The sequence below is a fragment of the Notolabrus celidotus genome, chromosome 14 (assembly GCF_009762535.1).
Source record: "Notolabrus celidotus isolate fNotCel1 chromosome 14, fNotCel1.pri, whole genome shotgun sequence".
In the NCBI taxonomy this organism is placed as follows: domain Eukaryota; kingdom Metazoa; phylum Chordata; class Actinopteri; order Labriformes; family Labridae; genus Notolabrus; species Notolabrus celidotus.
This window is the reverse complement of record NC_048285.1, coordinates 31,806,817-31,817,997: the sequence shown is the minus strand read 5'-3', so window position 1 is coordinate 31,817,997 and position 11,181 is coordinate 31,806,817. Positions and strand designations below refer to the sequence as shown.

General features: G+C 40.2%; 1 protein-coding gene across 2 annotated transcripts; it reads left to right on the top strand.

Annotated features, from left to right (window-relative positions):
* The first annotated feature begins 429 nt into the window (after positions 1–429).
* LOC117825814 (pannexin-1-like) lies at positions 430–10,473 on the top strand. Of its 2 annotated transcripts, XM_034701772.1 has the most exons (9): positions 430–641; positions 1,927–2,039; positions 3,629–3,848; positions 4,132–4,247; positions 4,854–5,041; positions 5,718–5,996; positions 6,293–6,515; positions 6,717–6,984; positions 8,747–10,473. In XM_034701772.1, exons 3-9 carry the CDS (start codon positions 3,668–3,670, stop codon positions 8,827–8,829), a joined length of 1,338 nt encoding a protein of 445 aa, XP_034557663.1. In that variant the 5' UTR covers positions 430–641; positions 1,927–2,039; positions 3,629–3,667; the 3' UTR covers positions 8,830–10,473. The 2 variants fall into 2 exon arrangements, with proteins under 2 accessions (XP_034557663.1, XP_034557662.1); XM_034701771.1 differs by lacking the exon at positions 1,927–2,039 and having other exon boundaries at positions 435–641.
* Positions 10,474–11,181: the final 708 nt, after the last annotated feature.

The following is an 11,181-nucleotide window of genomic DNA, read 5'->3' as shown; positions in this document are numbered from 1 at the left end:
TGACAACATCAGATATCAGAGACTTCCACAATATAATAGATGGAGATTCATCTCCCACCCATTAAAACAAGTTTTAACATGACTTTTAATGAAAAAGGAGTGAGTTATCCTCATTGAATCATGATCTGTGAGAATCAAAGAACACCAATGGACCAAATCTTGATTTAAAGGTTTGTAATGGTGTTAATAATTAGATTAAAAAAAGATGTGTATTGGGATTTTTTGGGTTTCTGACACTTTTGAATAATTGAATATGCCCCGGGTAAAATTGACCCAGGAACATTCTTGCTGTTCCAGAGAAACAAACATAACAGGAGGGTTAAGAAGATCAATATCGTGTAATCAGAAAGAACGCATTTACGAGCTGCAGTGAAGGCAGCAGAAGAAGCTGGAAAATCTGAGCTTTTGATTTGCACCTGAACGCATCTGTATGTAAATAAGGCGGAAGAAGTTTTTTCTTACAGGAAGAAGATCCTGAAAGTTTGGAGTTATTTGTTTCATCTGTTGAATGTCTCCTCGGCCACATCCTCAGCTTCAGACCTGGGAACACCTTGAAGTTATAACACCTGCAGCACGAGGCCGTTTATCACAGATATGACACGTTAACCTACAAACTACATCTCACGAGCGCACGCTGGATGGTGAGTTCAAGTTCATATTCCCGCTTTACAGTCCTCCCCTGTGTGTCAGGAGGAGTTTGTGTACATTTTTGTTGTGATTTATTAAATTAATTAATTCTTTAAATTAAAATAATCAACCCTAGTTAAGTGAAAACCTTTCAAAAGAAGTCTGCATTATTTTAAAATTGCTTATAAAGTATATTTATGTATTTCCCTGTTGAGATGTTTGTCCCATCTCATGCTCAGCTGAGTAAATCACACAGCTCTGTAACATTAAATAACTTTATCTCCTTAAATCTGCTCATCATCATCACAAACACACAGCCAGGGTTTAACAAAGGAGTCTGTTGATGCTGTGAGGAGACTGTCACGAGTTGTTTTCAGACATAGATCCATTAACAGCATGAAGAAACATGTTTCACTATTTTTAACCACGACAGATTCTTACATGCAAACCAGACCCAGCTGCTCAGCTGCTATAACATTACTGGTTAACCTATTTGTGGGAGCTATTCATCTGTTGTTAGGGTTTAGTTGTGGATTTGGTTTCCTGTATTCTTTACATTTGTTTTAACAAGATTGATTCTCAACTCAACTTTATTTATAAAGCACTTTTAAAACGACCACAGCCGGAACAAAGTGCTGTACATAAATAGACAAACAACGCAGGCATAAAAACAATTAAAACACAGGATAATAAAACAATAAAAACAACAAAACAATAAATAAAAACAAGCCATAAAACACTAAAACAGGAGCAGAGTCTCATGCTGGGTTGAAAGCCAAGGAATAAAAATTGGTTTTAAGGTGAGTTTTAAAAATTTAAAGATTCATGTTTTACAACATTTATCTATTTCTTATGATTTTTGCATACTTTCTTTATATAATAATAATGATCATATTTAGAGAGGCTTTTAACCTATAATTGATAGATTATTTTTGTTTGTTTGTTTTTGATTTTTGCTTTGCTTTCCTTTGCTTATCTATTGTATACTTTATTTTTTTGTCAAGTTTCTTAGAGAAACTTTTAAAGTGTTTTCATAAAAAAAAAGGAATTACTATTATTATTATTATAGCACTTTTCAATACAAGTAACAAAGTGCTTTACTGTGGGCAATAAAAACAAGAAGAAGTGAAAAAATAAAATGAAATAAAAGCTTATAAAACACACAAACTTATAAAACAGACCCTTAGAATCAGAGCTAAAATGAAATAAAATCACACAATAAAAGCTTTCCTGCAAAAATATGTCTTGAGTAATGACGTAAAAGAAGGGACTGACTGCAGGTCTGATCTCCTCTGGCAGGCTGTTCCAGAGTGTAGGAGCTCTGACTGCAAAAGACCTGTCCCCTTTAGTTTCCAGTCGGGTCCTTGGACCAGCTAACAGAGAACTGCCAGAGGATCTCAGACTGCGACCAGGTTTGTAGGGGGACAAAACAAGGTTTTTATTCTGTGTTTAGTTCCTTGCTATGTAGAAAATAAGGTAAAGATTCTTTATTGTCATTGTACAAAACATACAACAAAATTAAGTTGCACTGAATAAATACGCCATAATTAAACCGTACATGCACTGCCAACATATGCAGTTAAAAAAAGGATGTTAATAAAGAGAGTCCATATTGCTCATGGTGATATCACATAGTTATTGCTCATGGTTGCTGTATTTTATTTAGGGTGTGTGATTTCAGTTCAGAGTTCAGTGTGGTTAGGCCGGGTGAGCTGAGTCCTTCAGGATGGTGAAGATGTCATCCCGGGCAGGTAGTTGGTGGTTTGTGATGTTCTGAGCAGTAGACCTTATGTTTCTCTCACATGAAGCGCATGAGCTGTTGCATGAACAACGGGCTCATATTTCCTGCACCACATCCTCCCCATGGTGCATCAGTGGTTTTTTGGTTGTCTTTGTAATATGTTGTTTTGGTTGTTTTGGAGAAATAGCCACAGCAGTATTCATAAATCACAGTGGAAATATATCAAATAAGTCAAACAACTAATCATGTATTTGAAGGAAGATCATTGGGTTGAAGCTTTATGACATGAGTTTTGAGCTGAGGTTATACAGGGAATAATTTCAGCACCACTGGCAGTTGCAGCTTTGGGTTGAAGTGGAATACGATGCAAGTAAGAAGCTATTTTTTATGGACTGTAGCAGATTTGCAGAGATTAATTTTGGGGTGCGAGTCAGAGTCGAGTCTGACAAAAAAAATATTTCAAAAAGAAAATAATTTTGGTCAAACTCTAACAAAAACAAATATACAAGCAATACAAATTAAACAAATTGAATATGCGATGCAAGAACAATCCACACTTCCAGAAAGCGTATTTCAATGCAACAGTGGGTTGCATTGAAATGGGTTAAATGGTGATGCAACAAGCAACAACCTGCAGTTATTTAGATTAAAATTAGGAGTAATTTAGTTTGTAAATATGTAAAAGGAATGCTCATTACTTCCCTATCGCCTAAAGTTATGTCCAAATAGTTTCTTGTTCTACAACCTCAAGTCTAAAACCCAAACACTCTTCATGATCTATGATAAATGTTGAGGAAAAGCTTGAAATTCTCACAATAAGAAGCTTAAAACTGCATTTTTTTCAGACATATTTGCATTATAAGATTATTAAGACAACAGGTGATTACATTTCTCTTTATCATTTGGAAGCTGGAGCAGCTGTGAAGTGTAAAGGATGAGGGAGGTATTCAAAAAGGTGACAGTAGAGTGGAATGTTTCATGTCAAAGGTCCTGAGGATCATGCAACCTTAGAATCATTAAACTAAAGATCAACAACTCAGGATTGGTTGAAAAGACTCAAAGGTAAGACACAGATTTGAGATTAACTCAGTTCTGCCTTCGTTTCAAAGCTGACAGTTCAACGTGTGAAGCCACCATACAGGTAATCTTTGTGCTGCTGCAGACTCTGAGGAAGGGAAACCTCCCTGTTTATGTATTTAAAAAGAAAGTCTGTCTATGTGAGACAAGAACTTAAATAAGTCTTTGTTTTTGTGTCCACAGGTGTTCTTTATGTGCAGCAGGTAACAGACGAGCAGTAAGATGGCGATCGCTCACGTGGCTACAGAGTACGTGTTCAGCGACTTTCTGCTGAAAGAGCCGAACCAGGCTCGATACCGCAGCATCCGAACCGAGCTAGCCGTGGACAAGATGGTGACCTGCGTGGCCGTGGGTCTTCCCCTCCTCCTCATCTCCCTGGCTTTTGCTCAGGAAGTCTCAGTCGGTGAGTTGTGTGGTGGTATGGAGCTGGAATCAAGACCGATATCTCAAAAATCAGACCTTAAACAGACTCTGGAGTTTAGGTCTAGACTCCAATTCTAATGAAGACTCAGGTTTAAAGATGGATTGCCTGAGTCAGTCAGAGTCTCTAGATCAAACCAAGACCTGTAATTGAAATTGTTAAATGACCTTTGAACCTTATAACTTAAAATAAAACAGGTTATAATCCAGCAGCCAATGAGCAGCTCTGTTTTCACCCTCTTACTCTCTCTGTCGTGTTTTTTCAGGTACTCAGATCAGCTGTTTTGCACCTTCTAATTTCTCCTGGAGGCAGGCAGCGTATGTGGACTCATACTGCTGGGCAGCCGTACACACACACACTCTACCTCTGTGGCTGCACAAGGTACACACACACACACACACACACCTCGTCTTTTATAGTGTGAGATATTAAATGTGTTGATAACTGCTTGTTCTCAATGATACAATATTTACGAGGATGCAGTGAGGTGTGCTGCTGGAACAGACGGTAGTTTAATGAGTCACCGTGTCATGGCGTTGCATAATGATGTAGATCTAAAGTGAAAGTGAAACAAAAAGTACAACAGTGATTTTCTCAACAGTAAAAAAAATCTGTAACAATTAATTTCCCATCCTCAGGGCCTCAAACGATGAGTTCTCTGCTTGTTGTGTGATTTCCCTGCAGGATAAGATAGTAGGAGAGTTTGCTGCTGAGCACATGCAGCCTCTGTTCTGTGATGTTTGGCTGTGGTTGTGAATACTTGTGGTTAGATGATGTGTGATAAGGCCACACAAAGCCTGAAGTGCTTTAGAAGATAAGAATTGGCTCAGTGATTTCTGACACTCTTTTCTGAGTTTTAAAGCTTCATGGCTGAAGAATCATTTTAGCAGTTGCACCCACTTTGTTTCCCTAAACCTATTCTTTAAAAACCAGGAAGGAAACTTGATGTTCTCGTGTAGCAATAAACACCCTCTCTCTGCTCCTCAGTTCTTCCCTTACATCCTGCTGCTGGTGGCGGTGATGATGTACACCCCGGCGTTATTCTGGAGGTTTTCTGCAGCGCCGCTCCTGCAGTCCGACCTCAGCTTCATCATGGAGGAGCTGGACCGCTGCTACAACCGCGCTGTGACTCTGGCCAGACGCTTGACCACCTCAGTAATGCTCACTCCGGACAGGTTAGGATTAGGTGACAGAAGAAACGACATTTGCAGGAGAGAATCTGCCAGAGTAGCATGAAACACCCAAAGTGTCAAAGTCTGAAAAAGAGGAGCACTCAGCTCTCACACACCCTGCATATTTGACACTCAGCTGGTCCAGTGATTAGCTTTATTGATGATTCAATTATTTGGACCCTGATTATCTGAAGAATCCAGGCTCATAGTGAGATTATTTTGGAGGTAAATTATCAACTTTAAAGCAAATCTCCTAAAACTACTGTTTTGTTTTGGCGATCAAAAAACTGTTCTGCAATCTTAAATTCTTTCTAAGGATAAAAACTACTTCAATTTTTGAGTAGATAAGATCAACAAGTGTTGTGAAAGTAAAAAACAAAACCCAGCATCCACATAAACCAACAGACAAACACAAGCAGCAGCATGTTGTTTTAGTTCTTGCAAATGTGCAAAGTTAACATCAGCTGTCTGTGCTTGTTTTTTGTTTTTGCAGAGCTTCTTAATGTTGAAGAACTTTAACTTAAAACATTTTGCACAATATAAATAAGAAGGAAACACTCAGCTCCTTGTCTGACCCTGAGACAGTTGTGTTTGGGTTTAGGTGAAATGTCCTGTTTCCACTGTGAAGATAAAACATGCATCACCTCACTATTCCTCCTCCTTCCTCCTCCTCGTCCAGCGACCCGACGGAGGGCTGCTTCAATTACCCGCTGGTGGAGAAGTTCCTGATGACCAAGCGCTGTTCGCGGACGCTGCTGTTTTACTACCTGCTGTGTCGCAGCCTGACCCTCGTCACCCTGCTGTGTGCCTGCGTGTACCTGGGGTACTACCTCCGCCTGGCCTCCCTCACAGACGAGTTCGGCTGCTCGCTGCGTGTCGGCCTGCTCGCCGAAGACCCCGGCGTCCCTGACAAGGTGCAGTGTAAGCTCATTGCTGTGGGAGTCTTCTCTTTGCTGAGGTACGTATCTGATATGACATAACCATGCTGAAGTGTGATATGTGGTTCATGAAGGTCCCAGGTTTACTCCTGCAGCAGGAACCTCTAATGGTGGACACAGTAACACAGATTCTTCTGAGTGTTGTCTTATTTTGAACACCACTGTTATGGCTCCTGTCTCTAATCTATCACCCTCATTTTTTATGTTACTCAGCGCCGCTATCCAGAGAAATGTGTACTTGTGATCTGCTTTAAATTACCCTGCTGTCAAATAACAACAAGTCCCTCTCATGTCTGTGTGTCTCTTTGGTTTCCAGTCTTGTCAACTTGGTCCTGTTCATTGCTCTGGTTCCTGTGGTGTTCTACGCCAGCCTCCGTCCCCTCTTCTGTCACGGGTACGCCCGCTTCCTGGAAATCTATCAGTCACTGCCCACTGTGGGCGTCCTGCCCAGTCCCGCAGGCCAATGGGACGATCTCTCTCTGTATCTGCTCTTCCTGGAGGAGAACATCAGCGAACTGAAGTCCTACAAATACATCAAGGTTTGTTAGCTTTCATCCAGTGCCAGTGTTTGTGTTTGCATAACCTTACATTAACCCTTTAGTGCTTGACATTTACTCTGTTGCACATGCAGTTTGATACATTTAGTTATTAGATAATACCACAACAGTATGGTGGGTAAGATTTGTTTGCAGCCTTCCCTGTTTGTTCTTCTGTCTCTAACTTTCTGTTTCTGACGTCAGGTGTTGGAGATGTTGAAGAGAAGAGGTAGCTGCACCTCTGAGAACTTTGACGCCATGGGTCTGCTGCAGACTCTGTGTCTGGTGAAGATGGACACTGTGGATGGGTTTAAACCTCCCGGTGCTGCAGGAAAACCGGATCAAGTCAAAACTAACAACACCGACTCTGCCAGCAGCTCCGCAGCTGCCAACGCTGGAGCAGCTCAGAGGAACCCCAACCATGAGAAGTCAGCGGCGGAGGACAGCAGCAGGATTGAGACGGAGATGAAGGGTGAGTTCAGAGAGGGAGTCAAAGGCTTCAGTTTTTTAAGTTATATCTCTCAGGCTTTGATGCTTTTATTCAGAGAGGATAGGATAGAGCAGGAAACAGAGAGAGCGAGGAGTGATGTGGGAAAGGGGCTGCAGTTTGGAATCACACCCAGGCTGCCCGCTCGAGGACTATCACCTCTGTACATGGGGTGCATGGCTTAACTAACAGACCAAACCGAGGCCCTTGTGTCTCAGTGGTTCTCATTTTGAGAATATGTGGAGGGAAGGTTTGGAAGTGTGCTAAAGGTGGAGCAAAAGGTGTGGGCCAACAACGTTTGATGGCATAAATTACCTCTACCTAATCAGACCTGTTTCCTGAGCATGCATGACGTCATGACGTCTCCTATAACACATCAGGAATGTAGACGGCACATTGTGTAATTAAAGTCTTAACTTTAATTGCTGTAAATATTTCTGATCCTTTGGAGATTAGAGATGTTAAGAGATGATAAGATGTGATTATTTATAAGGCAAGGCAAGGGCAAGGCAAGTTTATTTATAAAGCAGCATTCATACAAAGAGCAATTCAAAGTGCTTTACAGAGTTAAAAAACAAAAACCAGAACAGGAACAATCAGCAAAAACACACAGCAAACACTTCAAACATTAAAGTTTTATATGCGGCCAGTTATGTTTGATCTACTCTCTCTCTCTCTCTCTCTCTCTCTCTCTCTCTCTCTCTCTCTCTCTCTCTCTCTCTCTCTCTCTCTCTCTCTCTCTCTCTCTCTCTCTCTCTCTCTCTCTCTCTCTCTCTCTCTCTCTCTCTCTCTCTCTCTCTCTCTGTACTTATGTAACTTAACGTACATAGTATGTTAAATGTGTTTGTGATCCTGCACCCTGAGGATAAAGGCTAATAAGGCTAATGCTGCACAAATCAAGGTTGTTCTATGTTGGAAAATCATTGAGTTTATGTTTAACTTTAGTCTTTACTTTTTGATGTCCGTGCATTTGCCGGCTGTAGTCTAGTTTTTGTTTATTTAGATTAATTTTGTAGAAGTTTAGAGTCTTAAATTTATGATTTGTGGATCTCTTTAGTGCTGAATATAAAATCAATATCAAATTCAATATCCTGAAAGACTAAGAACACATCATTCCTCGCTGTCCCTCCTAGTTTCCTATTCTATCCACTCGTCCTATCCTCTAAATCAGGTGTTCCCAAACTTTTCAGCCCAAGACCCCCAAAATATAGGTGCCAAAGACTTGCGACCCTCACTGTCCCTCAAAGTGATTCAATGTGGATTCATTTAGCTGGTCTGCAGAAAATGACCCTACCTATATGAGCATGTGTCTGTGTTTCCTGTGCCGTTATGAATTAACCTGCTGCTACTGATGCTTTAGATCATTAACTGTTCACTAACTCTAAACTTAGGAGTCATCTGGAAACAAAGAAAGGCAGAAAACTCATTACACTTTCTATTTTCAAGTTTTTATTTCAAGTTTAGCTTCTATTTTTTACTATTATGGGTAAAATTTACTCATTTTAGATAACTCAAAGAAAAAAAATCTGGAAGACATCTCACTACCCCCCATTTGTGTCTCGCGACCCCCAGGGGGTCCCGACCCACACTTTAGGAACCCCTGCTCTGAATAAAAGCATAAAAGGCCCAAAAACAAACTTTAAAAACTTTCATTTCAGTTTTATTATCTAAACACACCCCATGAATGAATGCTGATGTCTGTATTTGAACACAAACCCCAGACTAACGTTGATGTATTCCTCCTCAGAGCTCACTCCCTTACTGCCAGAAAACACAGACGCTACAAACAGCAAATACGGCGAAGGAGGAACAGTCCGGCAGCGACAGTGATCAGCGCCTGGCTCAGCGATGTTCACTCAGACAAACTTTAATTCACTGCTATCCCATGAGCTGATGCAAATCCAGCAGGTCTTCAGCACCATCGTGGGAATCTGCTACGATTCATCTCATATTTTAGTTCTCATCAGTGTCAGGGTTTTGTTTTGTGTACACTCAAATTTAAAAGAGGAAGAAGTGATGAAAGAAGAGACACTTTGACGATGTCAGTTTTTTGGTACGGACTGAGGTAACCACAGAATATGTTGAACCTTTGATGAAATAATCTTTGTTTATGAATGAAAACGCTTCAGTTCAGAGAGCCGACATGGATTCTGTGCTCTCACATGTCACCGCCCTCCTTGGTGTTTATTAATAACAAGGAGATATTAGTCAAAGTTTCAGGATGTCAAAGTATAAAGTGTTTTTATTGTTGTTGTAAGTTTTGATCACACGCCTGATATGTCTTCTTCTATCATGTAAACGCAGTACAGTGAGTATGCAGTAGATGTTAATAGTTGTTTGATGCCTAAACTATGAGATTATTATTTTTAAATTAAAGTTCCATGTTGAGTTTAAGAGATTACAAAATACCTGTGAATCAGGGTCGAGCTGGACGTTGCATATCCTTCCTCACGTCTAAAAACATAATTTGTTACTGAAAAACAAGATGGCCGAATGCTGAAACTTAAAACAAATCAACAGGGTGGCATGTGGATGTCACGTCCACTTCTTCTACTCTTTTTTATAACTGACACAATCTGACAATTTTAACTTTGTAATGAGGTTTGAGAGCGAAGTCATCAAATGTGTAGTTGCTTGAAAAGAACAGGTGATGCATTCATGTGCACTCGTCATGTGGGAGAAGATTCGTCAATCACATTTCAATGTTGTAAAGAGGAACACCGATCACAGAGGAGCTTCTTCAGTGTGGTTTTGTTCTGAGGTCTGTAAGATGATGTGGTATGGCAGCTAACACAACAACCTGTCGTTAGATGATCCATGTTTTAAAAACGATTCCTTGAGTTGTTCTGGATTCCCTTTAAAAGCTTGATGTGTCTCACTTTCAATGACTGGAAAGTTCTCCTTTGTGTTCGTATACTCTAATGTTTGTTTACATTTATTCCTTGATCAAACTAGAAAGAGTCACAGTTGAAACCTGAGGTGAGATCCAGTCTGCTGTCTGTTATACTTTTTATTGTTTTTCCCTTTTTTTTCAAACAAACTTTCAGATTTCCGATGTCTCAACCTGGAATTGAACTCCCCATCCTTCTTCTGGAGTCTCAGGGTTAAATTTGTCTCACTACAGAAACTGTTGATTGTGAGTGTTTACATCAGACTGTGTATATTCTAAGCCCCGCCTGCTCATATGTCCTGCACTGAGCGTTTTAACAAACTGTCATGACCGTGCTGTGGTGAGATCTCTATAATTAATATGTTGACTGGCTCTTGTTTCTGTGCAATAGGGTACTTTTATTATCGTGCAGTCTCTGAAAGAAACTGAAGCTTGTTGTTTTTGTGATATGAGAAAACTTTTTCACTGTTTTTCAATTTAGATTTTGTAAACTGCAGTTACTCTCTCTGATTTATTCGTCAGTCATTACACTGTTAGGATTGTTTGCAAAAATAAAAATGTGTTGGATGACACAGTTAGTAAGACGACGTCTGATAATCAATGCTTACAGTTTAAGGTTTATAGTTTTACTGTAAGGGGGGACTTCATGCAGCAGGGACAGGAAGGTGTTGAAGGTACGTATAACAAGACCTCAGATTAGATCACATTTTAGTGTGTAAGACTGTTTTTTCTATCTTTCTCCCACCTTTCCCTCTTCCAAATCAGACTGTGTGAGGCAGGAACAGTGTAGACCAGGGGGTTCCCAAACTTTTCAGCCCCCCGACCCCCAAAATAAAGGTGCCAAAGACTCCCGACCCCCACTGTCCCCCAAAGTGATTTAATGTGGCTTCATTTAGCTGGTCTACAGAAAATGACCCTACCAATATGATCATGTGGTTATGAATTAATCTACAGCTACTGTTGCTTTTGATGATTAACTGTTCACTAACCCTAAACTTAGGAGTCATCTGACAATAAGAAAGGCAGAAAACTCATTACAGTTTCTATTTTCAAGGTTTTATTTCAAGGTTAGCTTCTATTTTTGTCTATTCTTTACTATAATGGGTCAAATCTACTATTTTTAGATAACTAAAGAAAACAAAAAACAGTCTGGAAGACATCTCACAACCCCCCATTTGTGTCTCACAACCCACACTTTGGGAACCCCTGGTTTAGACTTGTCAGAGTCCTGCAGCAGATCACACCAACCTTTAACCTCCCACCTGTAAAGATGACAGTTAAGCCGTTCTATG

Bases quoted from the DNA above. Each gene is read 5' to 3' on its own strand.
- LOC117825814 (XM_034701772.1), top strand. From the start codon at position 3,668: ATGGCGATCGCTCACGTGGCTACAGAGTACGTGTTCAGCGACTTTCTG. The intron at 3,849-4,131 runs GTGAGTTGTGTG...GTGTTTTTTCAG, and splicing joins TGCTCAGGAAGTCTCAGTCG to GTACTCAGATCAGCTGTTTT. The intron at 4,248-4,853 runs GTACACACACAC...TCTGCTCCTCAG, and splicing joins TACCTCTGTGGCTGCACAAG to TTCTTCCCTTACATCCTGCT.